Source organism: Abramis brama (genome assembly GCF_963993115.1).
Source record: "Abramis brama genome assembly, chromosome: 10".
In the NCBI taxonomy this organism is placed as follows: domain Eukaryota; kingdom Metazoa; phylum Chordata; class Actinopteri; order Cypriniformes; family Leuciscidae; genus Abramis; species Abramis brama.
The window spans coordinates 35979235-35999838 of NC_139972.1; the positions used below are offsets into that span (position 1 = coordinate 35979235).

Sequence of the window (20604 nt, forward strand, 5' to 3'; positions counted from 1 at the left end):
AAGCGTCAAGTTACTTTGATTTACTGATTTAGGTGATTTATTCTTTTTATCGCTACCGTTGACATCAGTGTTCATATCCGAACTTTCATCCCAGTACTGTAATGCATAGGCTGTAATGATGTGAATTACTGTAACACAGAAATACGTTTTCATACATGACAACTGCTCTCTTTGGCTCCAGCACGCAGATCTGAATCAGTGTGATTGTGCTTGCCGAAGGTTTAATAGACAGATCCGAATCGTTGTCATTTAGGAATAAGATCATGTGGTGTTTGAATTGAGATTGCGATCTTTTAGTGATTAATCTTGCAGCTTTTTCTGGTTTTGGGGTGAAACCTAAAAAGGATGTAGGGCTAATTAATAGCCTAGGTCATGACAACATATGTTTTTACATTAACTCATCAGAATCATTTAAACAATTTCAACTTTTTTTGATTTCAACTAGATTTTTTTAAAGTCAAGTTTAAAATAGCCTAATTTAAGTTGAAATGCCTTAAATTCAAGACAGCAACTTATTTTTTTTTTAAGTGGAAATATGTTGTAAATATTTAATGTGTGGATTGAGTTTTTAATGAGAGTTGCCCAAAGTTCTGAAGAAAGAGAACAAAAGATTTTGGCATTTTTCCTAATAATCCTAAGCAAAATGTCATTGGGTTTAAAAAATAGAGCAGAAGGGACATGTTGCTTAAGAAATAGAATTTAGGGCAAGTGTTCCCATCATCCTCTTTAGTGTTGTAAAAGCTTGTAGGCCTATAATAAAAACCTTATGAGTTAGTTAGTCCTCAAAACCACCAAGCAATTCCTTATCCCATCAAAATGTGATCAAATGTGATCAAAGACAAGATTGCTCTCACTGACTGAAGAGGAACATTTCAAGGCACTGATCAAAAACAAGCAGCTATAGAAAGATATAATTCATCATTTATAAGCCAAATCACATCTTAATAATTAGTTTCACTAATCAAAACATCAAAAGAAAACGCAGCTTCTCCATCCTCAGAGAAAAATGAAACTACAGTTCGTCAATATGCTTAACTTCATTCAAGCTATATTACAGATGTGCTCTTCAGTATTGATATTAGGAAGTGTGCAGGAGCAAAAGCCAGAGATAAGGACAGAGCTGACTGTACGCATACACTTCAGGTCATGTAGGCTAAAGTTCAGTTTGCTGTCTGTGATATGTACTCTTGCACAATTGTTGTTCAAATCATTGCAATCATGCAGCTTCATTATAACACGTTCTGCTATTTTACTGCATCGCTGAGTGTTGACAGTGAGGCACAGTTCAATTTTGTAGTAGCCTAGTTATTAAATCGGACCAGTGTTTATACTAAGCCTACTTCCTTGTAGTATTTAATCTTGCAACATTTGTCATTGTGAATAGCCTAGTAAAGATACTATTTTAAGACTAACATCAGGCCATTCCAAACCCTTAATGAACACCTCTGGAATTGTATGCTCATTGCATTAAGACGATAGTAGGCTACAAATGGCAAAGCTGCATAAGCCACTTAAAGGGATAGTTCACCCAAAAATGATAATTCTGTCATGATTTACTCACCCTCAAGTTGTTCCAAACCTGTATGAGTTTCTTTGTTCTGCTGAACACAAAGGAAGATATTTGGAAGAATGTTTGTAACCAAACAGATCTCGGTCCCCATTGACTACCATAGATATTTTTTCCTACTTCCTACTAAGTCAATGGGGACCGAGATCTGTTTGATTACAAACATTCTTCCAAATATCTTCCTTTGTGTTCAGCAGAACAAAGAAACTCATACAGGTTTGGAACAACTTGAGGGTGAGTAAATGATGACAGAATTTTCATTTTTGGGTGAACTATCCCTTTAATTTGCCCAAAGAACCAGTAAAAAAAAAGATGTAATTTCTACACCAATCTTACAAAAAAGAAAGAGCTTTGAGTTGAAATGCTAAATATTTTAATTTACCAACTCACAATGACCATATTTAAAAGCACAATAATTATTCTGACATCGATCAGAATTCATTAAAATTCCACTTTGCATAAACACGCCAATCGCCATAACCTGATTGAGCTACCTGACATGTGCATGAATTAATCAGATTCTTGGGAGATTCAAACACCTAAATAACGACTGTAACAGAATATTAATTTATATCTATCTACATATGTGTGTACATATGGTTCAGTCAAGTAACAGCGCATATGACTATATAACGAAAATTACAAACCAAAATATGGACTTGATCATTAATTTGTGTACATGTAATCATGAGCAATTATATTTGTTAAAGTCTCCCTGTAGTCAATTTTATCCCTTAAAACTCACCTTTGTTCAGCAAAATTACACTTAAAAGTTTTTTCCTTGAATTTTTTTTTCGTGCGTAAAATAGCTTGATTGTAACTCTACACCCTTGTCTCATTTAGTTTACTTGGTTCTATGAATATGCAAATGAGCCCCGCCTCCACTCACTCACTCAGCTCAGAGATCCACTCGTTGACGATCACACGTTGATCTGATTGGTTACAAGGTAGTTTGTGACGTCAGAAACACCAGCGATTTCAAACCGTGTTTTTGAGACTGTCTTTGGTTCACTGCAGTTTTAAGGAGAAAATACTCAGCAATGATGTTGACTTATGAATTTACACATGGCTTGTCTTAAAGCACATTAAAAACTCCACATAGACATACAAACTACATTAAAAACTTTAATTTTTTACTTTAAAAGAATTGATGGGCCTTTCATTTGTCATGTATCAGCTCATTTAAAGATTTCTCAAGCAAAACAGCTGAAAAACGAGTTAAAGAAAACAAATCCAAATCCAACCTGAAACAGTACTTTATTCATAGGAGGTCATCCATCTCTCACTTCAGCGGCCAACAGACTTAACATCCTCGGTGTATTAAAGAAGCTCTTATGAAAAAGACATCAAGCAAATTGACAACTGCATTACATAAACTGCGATGCACAATTCAAAGACTGTGTACAAAAAGTTCATTGCTGTTCATAAGTTAAGTCAGAAAAGGAATTAATACTGAAAGTATGCAACACAGATCACTAAAACATCTTCCCAATATGAGAAATCACAGTACTTTGCTGGAAGTACTCATTTTGATTTACTGTACTTAGCAAATAGGTACCAATTCATATTTCATGGCATGTCAATTCATTTTAATTGAATACAAAAAGAAAATTAATGCTTGACAGAGGAATTTAAATATACAATGCTTTGCTACAGGACTGATTCTCAGAAACCTGGAAATATGGTCAAAGAAATCCAAACAAACAAAGAGGAGCCACAAAAGGATGACAGAAAAAAAAAAAAAGTTTGTACATTTTGGCTCAACGATCCCTTTAACAGTGATAATACAGAATTATTGTGTGTCCGAGTCAAAGACGACTTGTTCATTTTTCGTAAAGGGTGTTTGAACCTAAATGCTCATGTCGACAATACGACACTAGAATCCTAGAACTAAAAATAAACGAAAACAAATGCAAGTCTGAGAATATGGTAAACGTAGTTGACCCCTGAGTTTCTAATGCAGACTTAGTGTATAAAATACCTCATTACAGTGTGCCTTTTAGTGCAAGCCAGCAAATATGCTCAATTAATCAGGAGGTATATTATTAAGATAGCACCCAAGCAAACAATGCTTCTCTATGCAAGTCTTTCCTGTTGGCCGAATCACAGAGTGGGGCTGGTTTGAACAGCCAAACCAGTAGATCAAATACATCTCATTTATAATTCATTAGTTTTTGTTTTGTTTTTCATAGAAAATATAAATATCCCTGAATGGAACTGATTCACAGTATATTGAGGACTCCAGTGCTACTACCATTGTTTTTAATGTTGGGACAATCAAGTGTCTTCAAGGTCTCCAGTTAGTGTCTTTTTGCATGGCTCGACCCTCCAAGTCCTTCATTCGCTGTCTTGGTAATTCACAGTCCGCTTGCCTCGGTTTCTGGTCCGGATGCGCGTGGCCCGTCGAGGTTTCCCATACGACACGTCGCTATCCTCGTCGGAAGCATCCCTCTGGCGTTTCCTCACGGCTCCTCGGTCACGGTTTCTCAGTCTTCTCTTCAGACTGCTCCGTGAACCTGAGCTGGCTTCCGATTTGGACTCCCCGGACTCTTCGCTCTCGGAGTTGCTGGCATCCTCGTTGCTCCCGTTATCGCTTTCGCTCTGTTTCCGCCGTCGCCGGGTCGCTTTGGGATTCTTCTCCTGAGGCCTTAGTTCTCGACCGTTCTCCGATTTGCATCTAGTTTCCGAGTCGCTCTCAGAGTCTGAAGAGTGCTTGAAGCGTTTCGCACTCTTCCGTTGAGGTTTCACGCACTCGGTTTCATCACTGGTCCTGCTACTCTTGTTGTCCGAGTCTTCAGACTCTGAGGAGCCGCTGCGTTTCCGTTTGGAGTCGCCGCCTGACGGTTTCCTCGCCCGGGAGTTGGTCCGCTCCTTGCTCTTTCCGTTCTTTGATTGCATCTCCATCTCAGGACTGAATTCTGCATCTGAGTCCTCCATAATGTAGTTCTTCTTGGGAAGATTTCGAAGTGATTTTCCCTTGGATGAAACTGTAACGCAAGGCTTCCTCCTCGGATGAGTCTTCTTGTCTTCCTCTGATACGTCACTCTTTGGCCATTCGTCAGAGGAAAAGCCCACCTTTTTTCTCCTCCTTCGGTCTGACTTTCCTTCGCTACCCGAACTGGAGGCATCCGACCTTTCGTCAAGTTTCTTTCTGCGAGTGTTGGGCGCCCGTTTTCTGTTCCTGGGGGACCTTTTTTCTTCGGCGTCATCGCTTTGATTCTCATCATCTTCTGATTTGATTCTCTTCCTGTGTGCGTCAGACTCTTCCGAAACATCACTGAGTTCCTCCGAGTCCTGGGTTGTTGACATAAATGCATCTGTGGCTGAGGATTTTTTGTGGGTAACTTGTTTTGCGGCAGAAGCTTGTTCTGAGCTTTCTGATGAGGCTTTACTTTTCTTCAGCTCTTTCGCATGCACCTTTCTTCCGTTATGATGAGGGTGCTTTTGAGTTCTGGGAACCTCAACATCTTCCTCAGAGCTCTTTTCAGAATCCTGCTTGCTTTGCCGATGTTTCTGACGTCGGTTTCTGGAGCAATTTTCCTCTTCTTCGGCATCGGTGTCATTCAGTTTCTTTATCTTACTGACAGCGGCTTTCGCGGTCTTCCTGGTGTATTTCCGCCTGACAACGAGGTCCTCGTCCGACTCCCCATTCACACTTTCATTCTGACTCCCCCCATCATTCGAGTTGTCCTCACTGTCCTCCCACTGTAGTTTGGTGCTGTGTCCATTGACGAAAGGAGACGTTTCTAAAAATGGAAAAATGGAAGAAAATAGTGAACTTCCTCTCCACAATATATTGACCTTTCTTTATCTTTCTTTCTTTGTCAGTGTCCCATTAGCATTCAAGGGACACTTCCCATAAATCCTGATGTACTCGTTACATCATAAGAAGAATGGCGTCTACGCTAATATTAGTCTCTCTGTTTATCCCGAGGTTTACCGCAGTCAGCCGGATCCAGGCCGTATCCAGATCTGATGAAGGACCTGTGCCTGGACGCGACGACAACACAGTCCTGAAGTGTCAACTAGTCTCTCCCCTGTGAAGGCCTCCTTCCCCTCCCTTTACCTCTATACAGATAAAGCGTTGTCGGGATAATTCCGGTTCGTGTGGCTACGCAGAAGCGATAAAAATTCTGTATTAGAAATTAAGGCCAGACAAGTAGTTTGTTGAGGGTTGATTTGTAGGGAAGGACTACACGCCTGCGCACATAAATTCAAACACGCATACCTATAGACTGAACTCGTAATGTGCATGTGCACGCCATCAGCGCTCTCACAGGTTTTTAAAGTTTGCTCAGAGAGAACTTAAGAGTTTTCTGTTAAAATGGTGTCGTGTTAGCGGCCCCTAAGTTAATAACTAATGATCATTGCGACGGAAGTGAATCAATCAAACTAAATTTAGCTGGACAATAACTTTATTCTAGAGCTGCTGTAAAGCCAAAACAATCTCTGTTACTTTAATTTCCTATTATCACTGTAAAGCCGCTTTGGAACAATCTACATAGTTAAAAGCGCTATATAAATGAAGATGAAAAAAAAAAAAGGGGGTTAGTTAACCCAAAATTCATCCTATTATATCCATCATCCATTACTCATTTTCATGTCGATCCAAACACATAAGACTTTCATTCATCTATAAAACACAGATGAAGATTTTATTTTTTTAATCTGAGAGATGAAACATTCACAACCCATTTTACCTTAATGTGACTTCTGAATGGAACAACATATAATGAGAAAAACTGCAGGATGGGACTTTTGTCCATCAGGAATAGACTAGATTGTGAAAAGAAGGCATCATTACCAGAATGGGGAGTTTCCAGCAAATTGTGGAAAAGGTTTTGTCCAAGTGATCAGGCTATACAAGCTGAACACGTTATTATGACTCAAGTTATCACAATTAAGATGAACTCTTTTCTTCTTTGGAAAGTGAAAAACAGGGACATTGTTGATGGATAAACATTTTGATTTCATGCTGACTGTAGAGCTCAACGGTTCACCCATGAAGGCGATACTCCAAACATACCCTTTTTCTCTGCCGCTGATCGCCTGCGCCCAGCAGATCTACTCTCCTCTTTGCTGTGAGAAGACGAGTCACTGTCCGCGCTGACGCCACTTTTCTCTTCTTCACTAGCTGAAGCATCACTTTCATTTGACTCTATGAGAAGAACAACATTTAAAAGAGTTTAAGGTACATAAGATATTTGGAAAGAAGTTGTTTTTACATCAAACATTTCAAGGCAAGCGATGTAGATGTGTCTACCCTGAGAAGCTTCCTCTTGGTCTGAATCAGAGCTGCTCTGAATGATAGCAGAGCGCTTGCTAGCACGGGTTGCGGGACGACTGCTGCCTCCACGACCCTCCTCGTCCGAGCCGTCTCCGTCTTCCAGGATATCCATGAGTTTCATCTTATTGACCGCTGCCATGGCGGTCTTGCGGGTCCTCGGCCGGCGACTGACAGAAGATGACGACTCGTTTTCTGAGGTGTCTGAACCTTGCGAAGGCTCTTGGTCAGAGTCGCTGCAGGGTCGTGGTCTCTGACGCTCATGTGACCTGCTGTGCCCATTCATCTTGGCATGGCTCTCTAGGATGCATAAGACGTAAGATGCATAAAATTTGTATGTCCAGCCAGTCACATTTTTTCACTAGGTGGACACGGTTGAATACGCTTAATTTCTCTGCACACGACGACACATATTGTGGGGTCTCACCATGTTTTCGTCTTGCTCCTTTTTTCTGTGCAGCTCTTCTCGTGGCTCTGGTCTCTCGTCTGAAGCCACGAGACGAAGATAAAGGTTCTTCATCCTCTTCCGACTGACTTGCTGATTGTTTGCTGTCATGATCAGACCCTAGAAATCAAAAGCACAAACTTAAGAAACTATGGAATGAACATCAGGTGCTAAAGGCCCCATGTAATAAAAGGAATAGTTCATCCTATAATCAGAGATTTGCCTATAATCTGTTTTACCAGTACTTTGACAAATATTTACTATTTTCAACTTAATCGATTGTCTATGTAATATCTGGTCAACTGATAAATGGCTCCACCTGGTGGGTCTCTAAATATATTGCCCGTCAAAGCACAGTGCATTCAACAGGAACAACGAATGTAGGGATACACTGATATGAATATTTTGGCTGATTCTGATAACTCTTTATATATTTGAAAGCCGATAACCGATATATTGGCCAATAAATCTAAATCCAAAATTGTATATAATGTTTGAGAGCCTGGTTACAAAAACAAAAGTCTCACCATTAAAAGCCATGTCCCAAACACACAATTATAATATTCTCATTATAATTTAATGAAGACTATATGAGAGTCTTGTGCCGTCTCTCCTTTTTTGAAGTGATTCAAATCATATTTCAAGCAATTAAAGCCATCATAATGAACAGTGCGCATCTAAAGTGTCTCAGCTGAAGGAAATAATACATTATTTATTGGCTTGAATATATCGGCCACATTTTCTTATCGGGCCGATAACGATAACATTAAAAAGTAACATATATCAGCCGATACCGATATGGTGGACGATATATCGTGCATCCCTAAACGATTGGTTGAAATTGTTGATCCAGTTCACAAAACCAGGCAGAATGTTTCATTCACAACACGACTGATCTGGTTTTTGAGTTCAACTGACTCACTGATCAGGGGTCTCATTTATAAAACTGTGCGTAGGAACCTTACTAAAAGTGTACGTGCGCCTGAAAGCCAAAAATGGCGTACGCAAAAAAATATTCAGACTTATAAAACCATTCGTACGCCAGAACCTGCGCAGAATTCACTTTATAAATCCCAGTCAGCGGAAGATTGTGCGCACATGCGTCTCCACCCCGAAATAACCATATATGGAGCTTACAACGCCTAGTTTTACTATGCAGATCCTCATCTGCATATCATTTGCATATGATTATTCATCCACGTGATGACGTTTAACGGTACAAGACACATTACATTAATAAAAATCAAGTAGTTGCCTATCCTTGCCTTGTTTTTGAATACATAAATCAAATCAAATACATTTCAGAGAAAGTTTTTGTCAATCTTTTCCACTGGCCGAATTGTATTTTTAATTGATTTATATTTTTAATGGAAACAGATGCCTTGGGCATTATTTGCACAAAACTGTTTTCTCAGACAATCTGGTATTATCATGATTTAAGCAATTATCTCTGTGGTTAAAACATTAAAACACAGCACGCCACAGGAGAAGTGTTAAAAAACATCGCATCCACAACAAATATTTCTATTGATTGAATATACAAAATGTTGTAACTTCTCAGTAATGATTTAATGATTAAGTGTTTAACTCCATTAGTTTGAATGGCATATTTAATCTAAATGTTTATATCAGAAGTAAAACATAGTTTAAATCATTATTTTATTTATTTAAACTGTTATTTGCGTCAGTTTCACTAAACGGCCCAGCGCGCTCGCTGGCGCAGACATTTCAGAAGGGATGGATATTTGCTTCGAGTGACAGGCTTGGTGAGTGAAATTATATTTGTATTATCTTTCTGTACACGTTTAATTTTCTTTAGATTTTCTGTCTAAAAGTGACCAAAAAGACATTTAACTCCAGCTCACCATCGGTGTCGCCAAACTGCTCCATCTCCAAAACGTTCGTACGCATGGGTCAGAGTTTGCGTGCAGGTGCGCAAATTTTCCCGTCAAGTTTGTTTTTATAAATCACAACTTATGCGTCGGAAGTGGCGTACGCCTCTTTCAGGGCCTGTTTTGTGCGTACGCGACGGTTATAAATGAGGCCCCTGGTCACAACATTTGCAGGTCACTGGAGGTGAAAACTGTCAGTGAATAATGTAAACTTGATAAGTTTCTCCTTTTGTGTCCCACAGAAGAAAGAAGTTCAAACAGTTTCAGAACATCTTCACATGCATAAGCAGTTCACTAAGGTGGCGAGTCCATGAGCTTTTCATTTTGTGAACTGCTCTGCACACAGGCGTTGTTAAGTACAATGTGCAGCAACCGAGTGCCTTATATTTTAATATCGGAAACTGTCCGTCTCACCGGATGAAGATGAGCCGCTGCGTCTGAAGTTCTCCTTGGCTTCATTGACTCTGCGGCGCTCTGGTCCAGACACTTTGGCTGAGGTAGATTTGGCTGTAGACTGTTCTGTATTTTCCTGAGTCTTTATAGTAGCCCTCTTTTGACTGGGGCCAGGAGGAGAAATAAGGACAGGTTTATTGTCTTCTGCATGCAAACTATTCATCGCAAAAAAACAAAAACAAACAGAAGAATCGAATAAGAGAAAACACGTGAAGGCAGGGAGATCAGGCCTACCGTGTGGATCCTTGGTGGGAAAGAGCCGAGTCCTGATGCTGCAACTTCTTCCTGAATCTCTGACTGCGACGCAGCTTCAAGCTACTTTTCACGGCAGTCTTGTAGTCGGAAATGATTTTGCGTATACTCTCCTCGAAAAACGCCGACAGTCGCAAAGTCATGCTGTAAATCTGTAAAATAGCGCACGAGGATATCAATGAGTCTTTAAGAAGTACAAAGACTAGAGGAAAAAAGTTAGTCAAGACATTAATGCGTTACCTTTGACCGCTTGTTTGGCGTGTAGGCTTTAGCATTGGCGAAAATAAGCCTGGTGTCCTTGCAAAGGTCTATGGGATTTTCATAGCGGTCTTCTTCCAGAGACTGCCGCACACTTCCAAGGTCCATAGGCGTGTCGATGATATTACCGTAATCCTGGAGACACCGAGACATGGTATTATAAGACTAAACGATTACTATTAACTATCTTTGGCAAAAACGTGATTTTATTAGCTTTTTTAATTATTTTATTTTTTTTCTACTTATCCACATTCAGGTGTGGATAAAATTGCATATTCATACAAGAAATATTGTGGCGGCCATCAAAGATATGAAAAAAAAATAGCTGGCAACTTAAAAAAAAACCCCACTTTGGCAGGGAAAGAGATAAGAAAGATGACCACTTCCATAACAATATTCCATTGATCGTGTTTTGGAGACTCACCGGATAATCTCCCTGATCTACAGGATCCCGGAAAGGCTCTGAATCCTCACACTCAAACATGTAGTTCAGTAAACGTTTGCAGGAATACTTCCATGCGTCCCTGTCCAGTACGACCTCCACTGATGGCTAACAAAAAAATCACAAAGAAAGCATCTTTAATGCATTCGGTTTTCCATCTAAACAAACTTCTCATTTACTGTTGTGTTACAATTTTTAATCATGGGGAATATATACTATAATATTAAAGGGATAGCTCACCCAAAAATGAAAATTCTCTCATCATTTACTCTCCCTCAAGTTGTTCCAAACCGGTATGAGTTTCTTTCTTCTGTTGGGGGAACCAATCAGTTGATGGACCCCATTGACTATTCTTTTTCCCCATACTATGGAAGTCAATGGGGTCCATCGACTGTTTGGTTCCCCATTTTCTTCAGCAGAAGAGATAAACTAATGCATGTTTGGAACAACTTGAAGGTGAGTAAATGACAATTTTCATTTTTGGGTGAACCATCCCTTTAACAATGTAATAGAATCTCTGTTAAACCATTTCTACCAATGTGGGGTACATGCTGTCATATTACCCAACTCTACTACTGTACTATTATGCATAATATATCTCACACTACCTGGCGAAGTCTTTGTCCAGCAGAGGGTCCAGGTGCATCAATGTCATCCATGTCCTGAAAGCCACGTGAATTAATCTCATGCTTTCCAGGAAAACGAAGAGAAAATACAGGTTGAACAAGCACACTCACCTCATCGTCGGAGTACTCCATGTTCTCAACGGCATTATAGATCTCCATAATATCTGTACAGTGAGGTTTACTGTGGCCAGAGAGGGGGAAAAAGTTACAAAGCTAAACATCACAATATCACAAATAGATTTTTGCCATAAACGTCCAGGACAAACCTTATGAACTTCAGAAGAGCATTTGTTATGATTTTTGCAGACTGTGCAATCTTGCTGCGGGGCTCATTGAAGGTCTTGGCATTTTGTTCAATGTGTTTAACATCCCAGATCAGTGCAGACAGCCTCCTAAAAAAAAAAAAGACATGTTAAAACAAACCAAAAGCAAGCTACACACAAATATGGGAAATTAGAAAATAAAACTGTCAAACTCTCATTAATTCAGCCATTTTCCAATTTCTTTCTGGATATTTTGTATAATGTGCACACTACTCTTTTCCATACAAATAAAAGGAGTGCATGCTTGATGTGTGAGAACCAATGAGGTTTGCTCTTGTGTTTCAGGCAAGTATGGTTGAGCTGCCACTGGCAAAATTTGATGTGCTCCATGCATGTGTACTGATCAATGTCCATATGTGAATACAAGCCTAAATTAAATCTGTTTATCACAAACTGTCTCCACAATAGACTTTTATCAATCTGCTCGATTCATGTGGATTAATTTTGCGATCTCAATGAACTTTTTGAAGCGTCAAAGTCAAAGACTTGGGGACAGAAATCATCTGTGTTCTGAAGATGAACGAAAGTCTTATGGGATTGGAACAACATGAGGGTGAGTAATTGATCATTGCATTTTTGGGTGAACTAACCCTATAAATATTGGTGATTAAAACCGAAGACTTCGAGTTGTTAAGACTACATGCTGTTTTTTGCATGGAAAAAAGGCAGAATGAACACTGATCAAAATGTCTACTTTTGTGCACCATGAAAAACTAACGTCACACAGGTTTAGAAAGTTGTCTGTATAATTTGAAACATTTTTATTTTTAGGTGGACAATACCCATTAAGTTACAAACCTGTAGAACTTGTGCTTGAGCCGCAGTTTGATGGTGTTCAGGTCGGTGGGATATGCAATGACAGCACAATATGTAGGATACTGAGCAAGGTCGACCGGACCAGAGAAAGGAGCTGTGATGTCTGTTCAAAAGGACAGAAATTGACATTGATAAGCCAGAGGGTAACATTTAAAGGGTTAGTTCACGCAACAATGAAAATTCTGTCATCATTTACTCACCCTCATGTCGTTCCAAACCTATAAGACTTGACTCGTTCAACTTCGGAAAACAAATTGAGATATTTTTAAAATTCTCTCATCAACATTTTCAAGCTTTAAAATGTACATTTAAAAAAATCAAAAAAATCAACCAAATGAATTAAGTGGTATAATCCAAGTGTTCAACAGATTTATTTAGGCTTTTATTCAGCTTTAAACACTGATCAACGCACATTCATAGAGCACATCAAATACGGTAAATGGAAGCTCAAAACACGAGCGAGAACCACTGAGGTCTCTTCAGACTTGGATTATATCGCTCTTTTCATATGGATTACTTTTATGATGTCTTTATGAACTTTTTGCAGCATTGAAAATGTTAACTTCATATACTTTCAATGGATGAAGCAAAATTATGAATAACAAATTGTCCAACAAAGTACTTGTGGGTTTGAAACGAAATGAGGGTGAGGCAAAAGTGAAAATTTAAATTTTTGGGTGAACTAACACCTTTAAGTCCTTGTAGACCATCTAAATCTGATTTGCTTAAAAGGTACACTTTGTAATTTATGTGTTAAAAAATAAATAAAAATGAAACTACATCAATCCTTCCAAAATATATTTGTCTTACCCTGATTCCCTATGGCGAGCAATTACACTGAAAAAAATGATTTGTTGAATTTAATAAAAAACTTTTATTGTAATTGGCTGCACACAATTGATTTTAGCTACATTTAAACAAATCATTTCAACTTAATGCATTTGTTTAAACGTAGCTAAAATCAACTGTGTGCAACCACTTACAATAAAAAAATTGATTAAATTCAACGAATCATTTTTTTTCAGTGTATAAGCGTTTATATTTTAGACCTGACCGGATGGTTTTCACAGGAAACTGCGAACATGTCACTCGCCCGTGATTGTTTCGTCATATCCGTAAATAGAGAGAAGTTGCTCCGGCTACTTTGACGTGTGTCTGGTGTGGGAGTGGCAGAAGTTAGTTGTTACAAAGAGCGAGAAAGCTTGACATGGATCAGCTAAATCTCCAACCTCCGGGGAATCACCCGTTTTAAACAAACGCCGAACAGAGGAGAGTCTGCTGGGAAAGAGAGAACGCGACAGAGCTCGTAATAAAACAAGAACCAACATTGCATTGGCTTTTCGGAGATGGCGAGAACCGAGGGATTTTAAATGCTGTATAATCGACGTGATGGTGTTTATTACTCAACATGTGAGTAAGCTATTTAACTGAACAGATAAACTGCCATACGTCGTTCACTAACAGAGAGTCCGACCGTCACGCAGCGCCAAACCACAACCAAGACAAAAGTTCTTCCGCAAAATGCATGCAGTTTTTTTGTTTTTTTAACCGCTAGCGGAACAAAAGTAACAGTGTACCTTTAAAGAAATGGCCCAAAATTGATAAAGATAATGTAAAGAATAGGATAACTGCAAAATCAAACGCACCCACAGTCACAAGCTGTTCTATGCCTGCAATGATGCGTGCGCTCTCTTGGTCCCGACCCCTGTCCCCCCATTCACCCCCCTGAGGTTTATAGAGGATATCGATCATCTCCTCATCCGTCACTGGCACCCCCGCACCCTCCGACTCCGGCTGTTCAGCTGCAGCACGGAAACAATCAAGTCAATAAACAGACCATTTGCTTTATTAAAACACAATAACAAAATGACCTTTCAGTTAGAAATGCAGGAGTAAACAAACAAACCAAACAATCTGAATTTAGTGCAACGACTGCAAATTGCAAATTTTATCTGAGCTGCAAAAATCCTACAGTGCATCTGGTTTAAGCTAAAGCTCTAGTGGTCAGAAGTACCGTTTTCAGGAATAGCTTCCACATCCCATGGACTCAGCTTTTCTGTCTCGCCATTGTCCCATCTGCAAAATCAGAAAGTTAAAAATCACAGCCAGTGCCTAAGATCAATGCAACAGCTCTCAATAATTCAATCAAAGTTTGAGCTTACTTGACTTTGAAGCACTGAAAATGGCTGTCGGGATACTCGGACTGATATGGTTCCTGACAAACTATGGTCCCAAACCACCAGGCGTCATCGATCACGGAGCGAAACCGATCATCTACAGAAACAGAACAGACATGACTGAATTGATGCAGGGTACCAAAACAAACTCTCTCAACTCTACTCAGGTCATGCCTCATACTTACTTGATGTCCACACTCTGCTCCGTGCCTCGTCGTAGCTTTGACGCAGCACCAGAAAATCAATTACATCCGCCATATCATGATATCTGAGGAAAAACGGCACCAAAACAAACATTTTTGCTTAAAAATCAACACAAAAAATCTGAAAGATACCTTTAATTTTATATCAGATCTTGTCCACAATGCTGGGTAGAAACTGATTACATGTAATCTGGATTACGCAGTTCAGATTCAACATTTATTTTCTTCTTTTTCTTTCTATTTTTATATCAAAATGGTATTTATAAGTTATTATATTACCTAAAATGTGTAATGTTATAATTATGTTACTAACCACAATTTTCATCAAGTAAATTGTATTTTTGAATGGACTAAAATGTGTATGTAATCTACCCAGCACTGCTTGCCAGCACTTACTTTATGGAAAAGGTTCGGTCTGTTATTTTGCCTGTTCCAGGGTCAATCTGGGTCAGTTTCAGACAACACAGGGTTGGAGGGCAGACTTCATACTTGATCCCTGTTATTTTCACAAACTCTTGGTCCTGGTAAAAACATATGATTTATATTTTTCAATGCCAAACTCGCTGAAAACATTAAAGGTTAGCTGAGTTGCATGCATTTTTTTATTTTTATAAAGAAATGTTCATGGTTAAATACACAGAAACAGAACCGTGAGACAGCATCTGTAGCCTGTTGTCGGTCACTACAACAAATAAATGCAGACGGAAAAAAATAGCCTTGCCGCACTAACTATGTTGCGAATTAATCTTTGCATTTGCAGATAAAGCATTGTTTCCATCCCATGTGCTCAAGGTAACAAAACCTTTACTTCATGGGAAAGTATCATTAATAGAATAATACATTTGTTGGAACAGGTGAAGTCAGTGAGACTTTCTTATATAATAAATGACTTGAAACGCAAAAAACGCCGTCATGTTATCTTGCGTTCGGATGCTGGTGTTTGGGAACGCAGTCATGCAAGACAGTTCTGGCTTGGTTATACAAAATCATTCTGATGAAAGACTTTGGGTCAGGCTTTTCAGCACGACTAAAACAGTATTTTAGATGGTGCGCGATGAGATTGGTTCACATTTTATGGGCATGTTTTCTTACCGAATAAAAAGTGATCCATCCTAATTGAGTGCAGACATTTTTAACGCATTTTATGATTTTTTAAAGCATTTTGGCATATCCATCCAGTATAATTTTAATGCGACATCCCAAAATTTGCATAAAAATATGTGGATGGAAACATAGCTACTGACAAGTGATGCATGCATGTGCGCATACTGTTAAAATCAGATCAACGCAAAGTTTTACAAAGCACTTATGAATGCATCTAATAAGAACAGTTGTATAATAGTAAAAGTGTCAGTAAAATGCCAGTATTGTTTTGATCATACTCTTAACTCCATCTTCTTCCATGGCAGTCTGTCTAGGTTAATGTGGTACAGTTTTGTCCTACAGACCGTCTCCACATACGCCGCATGACCCTGACAAAAATAGATGACCTGTGAACAGAAAAAGAGACAGTGGATTTAGACATGGATCAGTTATCCTTAATACAGACGAGAGGATTGTATTCTGTACCTCGTCTCCCATTTGAGGGACGAAGGGGGACTTTCGGGGAATGACGTCAGTAATCCATGCTGGGGGACGGAACTCGTTTGAGATCTCTCTGTTAATGGGTGGCCTCGGTTTTGGTGGCTAAGGATAAGAAAATTAGTTTAAATTTAAAATACGTTTTTCAAACCATTCTTTCATGAAGACAAAAATTAAGTGCGAGCCAACAGTAAAAATGCCAATCCAGAATTACAACTAAGGTTTTCAAAAGTACTTCACAGTACCAAGTTGATATTTCATTTTAAAGGATCAAATAAGAACTTGTAATCCTGACAGTAAAGGCCCCGATATACTTCAAGCTAAATCGAGCAACTAACTGGTGTGACGCCATTTTGAACAAAATCAGGACACAGCAAAGTTCGTTTATAGTTTGTTTCAGGAGTTTGAAAAAACTTGCCAAAACGAACTTTCCGGGAAAACTTTGCTCCGTCTGGTAACCACCTTCGTACTACCGTTGGGTCATGGTGAATACATAATAGGTATGTGGCTCTGAGGTTTCGCCGCCTTTACATGGAAATCTTCTCCGGTTTATTTCTTCCGGTCAGAGATCCACGAGTAAAAACATCCAAAACACCCTGGAGAGCCGCTTTATAGTAGAAAATGTTCTATTTCATGTTTAAAGCTGTTTGATTTAAAGCAACTTATTGTATAAAGGGGTACATAAATAAATGTGACATGACTTCACTGGAGAGCAGAATCTGATGCTTTCTTAACTGCCGTTTTCTCACCGCTGTTATTTTTTATTTTTGTGTTTATTTTGTTACTGAGAGATAGCATTAATCTAAACACTGCTCTCAGCAGCATGGGCGATGGGATGTTCGCTAACAGTATACCGCTGGTCACAAATTTCCAACTTCTTTTTACCCCTGTGCAAAGAACGAAAAAGTACTTTGCCGTGAGTATATCAGGGCCTTACAGTAATGGATGTGCTGTACGGCCCTATTGACACCTTTGGCATTTTGCTTTTGGCCTTCTTGTGCTTTCGGGGTGAAGCCATCTGCTCCTCTTCATCTAGAGTCTGGTCCTCATCCGCTGCCTCTTCGTCCTCCTCATCCTCTTCCTCAGAGCTGCTGATCCTGCGGCTTGTCCTCCGCCGGGAGGATGGAGACGCGGACCGTCGCAAAGTTATTCCTGCATCTGCCATCCAGTCGGAATAATCACTGGAGGAGCGGCTTCAGTTATGAACAGAGAACAACGTACATCTTACCCTCATGAATATGTTAGCGATGACAGCATGAAATTAAATTACTATATGGAAGACTTATCAGTTTAAGGGTGTAGCTTATTATTTTGTCACCAGCAGGACCAAACAGAATTCCAAAAATGAGCATTTCCACGTCAACCTTCTGACCTGGTTTTGCATTCACACTGTTCCTTTGAAAGTGGACTCAGATTAATTTAATCGAATTTCACAATATAACCAGTTACTCTTTGAAACAGTACATCTAAATGTATATGTAAGTGATAATCACAGATAATCACTGTGCATACATTCTTTTTTTTTTAAACACTTCAATTAGATGTCATAACATCAATGTTTTTTTGAGTATGAATAAAAATGGCCGTGACAGGCATTCAATCTTTAAGTGAACATTTTTTTATTTTTTTTGGATTAACTGAGGAATTATTGGAAGCAAATTGCAATTCTGCTTGGTGCCACTTGCAGATATTACACACTTTACGCAGCAAGAGTACCTTGAACTATCACTCCTCCATTCCTCTTCATCCTCATTGGACAAATGAACATCACTGCCCTCCATTTCACTGTCCTGCACCAATAACACATAAACGCACATCATTATTGACATGTCTGATATGAGAGAGTTTTAAAAAATAAATTAACAAACGTTCAACCTCAGAAGATGCTGTCTCCTCCCCTTCCTCACATGAGTACTCGATGTACTCTTCAGCCAGACTCTCTTTACGCTGCTGGTTTTTCTGCCGTTTGCGTGACTGCGCACGTTTGAGACATGGTCCTTCCTCATCAGAATCATCCTATGGGCAAAATCATCCCAGCTTATTGACGTTCACTCAGTGTTGACATTAATAACCATAATGCAGTTCATTAGGAAGAAGAACCCTACCCTGAAGCTGGCGTGGGTCACTCTTCTTTTCTTGATGTTGTAAAGGCTGACCTCCTCATCTCCCTTGGCTGTTCTGAACGACTCCTGCGCCCTAAAGGAAGAAGCCATTGCATTGTTAAACAGCCTGTCTGAATGCTCTAATAACCAGGCTTAACTTAACCACCGCCACCAAATCAACACCAACATCAGTCATTTTTATTGTACGATAATCGACATGGAGTTGCTGCATCATTTTGTTGTTATGGGAATGCTTCCAGCGAGACCAGTGTCTAAAGCACGTGTGAAAACATGCCAATTCTATTGGCTGACAGAGGTCAGATGATTCAGTTCATCTACATTAAACGGTGTAATGAAGCGTGTGGGTTACTACATCCAACAACCGAACATTTTAACTTACCCTCTCGTAACTTCTGCATCCTTTAGCTTGGACTACAAAATTGCAGCGAGAAATAAAAATGGCGGATTGCTGGAAGTGTTGGGCCGGAAGTCAATGTCCTTATCCTTATCCGCTGCAAATACTGTGACGTAATAGTTCAAAAAACGTCATAGATAACAGAAAAATCGGAACAGGTTGAAAAATATGACCAAAACAGAATATAAAAATATCAACGAAGCACATGAAGAGAATAATTTCATATTTTCTGTACTTCTAAACACTCCAAATATAGAACAAAATGCATTTAAGGGCTAAAAAAGTGCATTTGGCATGATATGTCCCCTTTAAGACTCTGACTATCTTAAGTAGGACTACACTGCAATGCATTCTGGGTAAAATAAGATGCTTATCAAAACAAAAAAAACATGGCGGATCGAGTAACTGTGCGTTCACACCGCCGCCGACTTGAGCTTCCAAAGTTACCGGAAGTCATTCATTTTCAATGGAAGCTGGCTTCTCTCAGCTGCAAGGAGCGTCAAATTCCTCGGCGTCGCGTTTTGGGCGTTTTGAGCGTTTTGAGCGTCAATCTGAAAGTTGAGAGAAGCTCAACTTTATGGTAATGAGCTATGACGCGGTTCAGCGGCAAGCAGCGGCAAACGCCAGCAACCAATCGGAATATAGACGTCCTTCGCGCTGGCTGATTCCGGAGAAACATACGATGTAAACTTTCGTTCCTACCAAAACATTAGTTCCGAGAAAAAAATATTAATTGCAGAGTTTAACCATCATAGAGTGAAAGTGTATCATTTGCATGTGTTTTAAAGTCCTGTCAGCTTGACAGGGCATAAGAACGAGCAGAGAGAGAGAGAACCCCGGCCGCGCGCGCGCACTCACCCGAGTGCTGTCTTGAATGCAAGACTCTTGCTCTCTCTCTCCCTCGCGCATATTAATCAAAATCTATTGAAACGGTGGTGTCGAAAAAAAACTCTCCAGGGATGAAATGTTTTCTGTGTTGACAAATCTTGCGCGATATCCTAAATTGCCGAATGCATTGTTTTTTCTGTTTACATTTCATGGTGTGACACTTCTCTTCTCCCATGATCGAACACAGAATGCTGCTACGTCAGAGCGGCCAAAGCGTCAACAAGCTTCCCCGTACTTTTTGACAAGCGTCTTTGACTGGGCGGCCAGAGCTTCTTTGCAGCTCAAGTCGGCGGCGGTGTGAACGTACAGTAAGCGCATTCAACCGCTCAGTGCAGTTTACCCCAGCGGAAAATATGTGTTTGTTAGAGGAGTATAACAGTTACAAGGACATTTTAGCAGAGAATGTAGTACCAAGAAGAAATGTTTAAATTATGAGCCATTTTCCCTTTTCTTTAGGCTGTTTGTAATGTAACTGATTATTACAGCTGGTTGCCAAGGTAACAGAGTCTTAGACCTAAGTTAGCTTGGGTGTCTAATTTTTTTGTTCTAAATTAAGTCAGTCTTTATTTTTGTGAAACAGTCTAACTTGACTAGACTAGTCTATGAGCAAATTTTAGACTTGTCTAACACTATAGACCGGTCTAAAATAGCTTTGTGAAACCGGCCCCAGGAAGCTATTGTCTGATTTTTTTGTGTGAAAGACATTGTCTATTTTGTGTCATGTTAAAAATTGTAACATGGCAAAAAGACAGTTTAGGAGTTGTGTCCTCGTTTTTAAACCAGGGACGACACGCTTGAATTGTGTGTGATCTATTATTAGTAGCAGAGCACACTCTGTCAGCTCTTGAGGGATCCGGCTGCCCTCATTGCGAGCGCTTCC

At 39.5% G+C, this 20604-nt stretch overlaps 1 protein-coding gene across 2 annotated transcripts in view; it reads right to left on the reverse strand.

Annotated features, from left to right (window-relative positions):
* Positions 1–2805: 2805 nt before the first annotated feature.
* brwd1 (bromodomain and WD repeat domain containing 1) overlaps positions 2806–20604 on the reverse strand; it is a 33011-nt gene continuing 15212 nt past the window's right edge. For both annotated transcript variants that reach the window (XM_084126793.1, XM_084126792.1), the window contains 23 exons: positions 18425–18515; positions 18195–18335; positions 18036–18109; positions 17290–17512; positions 16308–16424; positions 16121–16228; positions 15135–15259; positions 14721–14803; positions 14521–14632; positions 14373–14434; positions 14005–14160; positions 12341–12461; positions 11486–11611; positions 11331–11400; positions 11202–11255; positions 10576–10701; positions 10134–10286; positions 9876–10045; positions 9603–9745; positions 7279–7416; positions 6831–7151; positions 6594–6725; positions 2806–5313 (listed from right to left, as the gene is read on the reverse strand). In XM_084126793.1, the coding sequence (XP_083982919.1) occupies positions 3905–5313; positions 6594–6725; positions 6831–7151; positions 7279–7416; positions 9603–9745; positions 9876–10045; positions 10134–10286; positions 10576–10701; positions 11202–11255; positions 11331–11400; positions 11486–11611; positions 12341–12461; positions 14005–14160; positions 14373–14434; positions 14521–14632; positions 14721–14803; positions 15135–15259; positions 16121–16228; positions 16308–16424; positions 17290–17512; positions 18036–18109; positions 18195–18335; positions 18425–18515 (4255 nt within the window). In that variant the 3' untranslated portion in view covers positions 2806–3904. The remainder of the gene's footprint in view (positions 5314–6593; positions 6726–6830; positions 7152–7278; positions 7417–9602; positions 9746–9875; positions 10046–10133; positions 10287–10575; positions 10702–11201; positions 11256–11330; positions 11401–11485; positions 11612–12340; positions 12462–14004; positions 14161–14372; positions 14435–14520; positions 14633–14720; positions 14804–15134; positions 15260–16120; positions 16229–16307; positions 16425–17289; positions 17513–18035; positions 18110–18194; positions 18336–18424; positions 18516–20604) is intronic.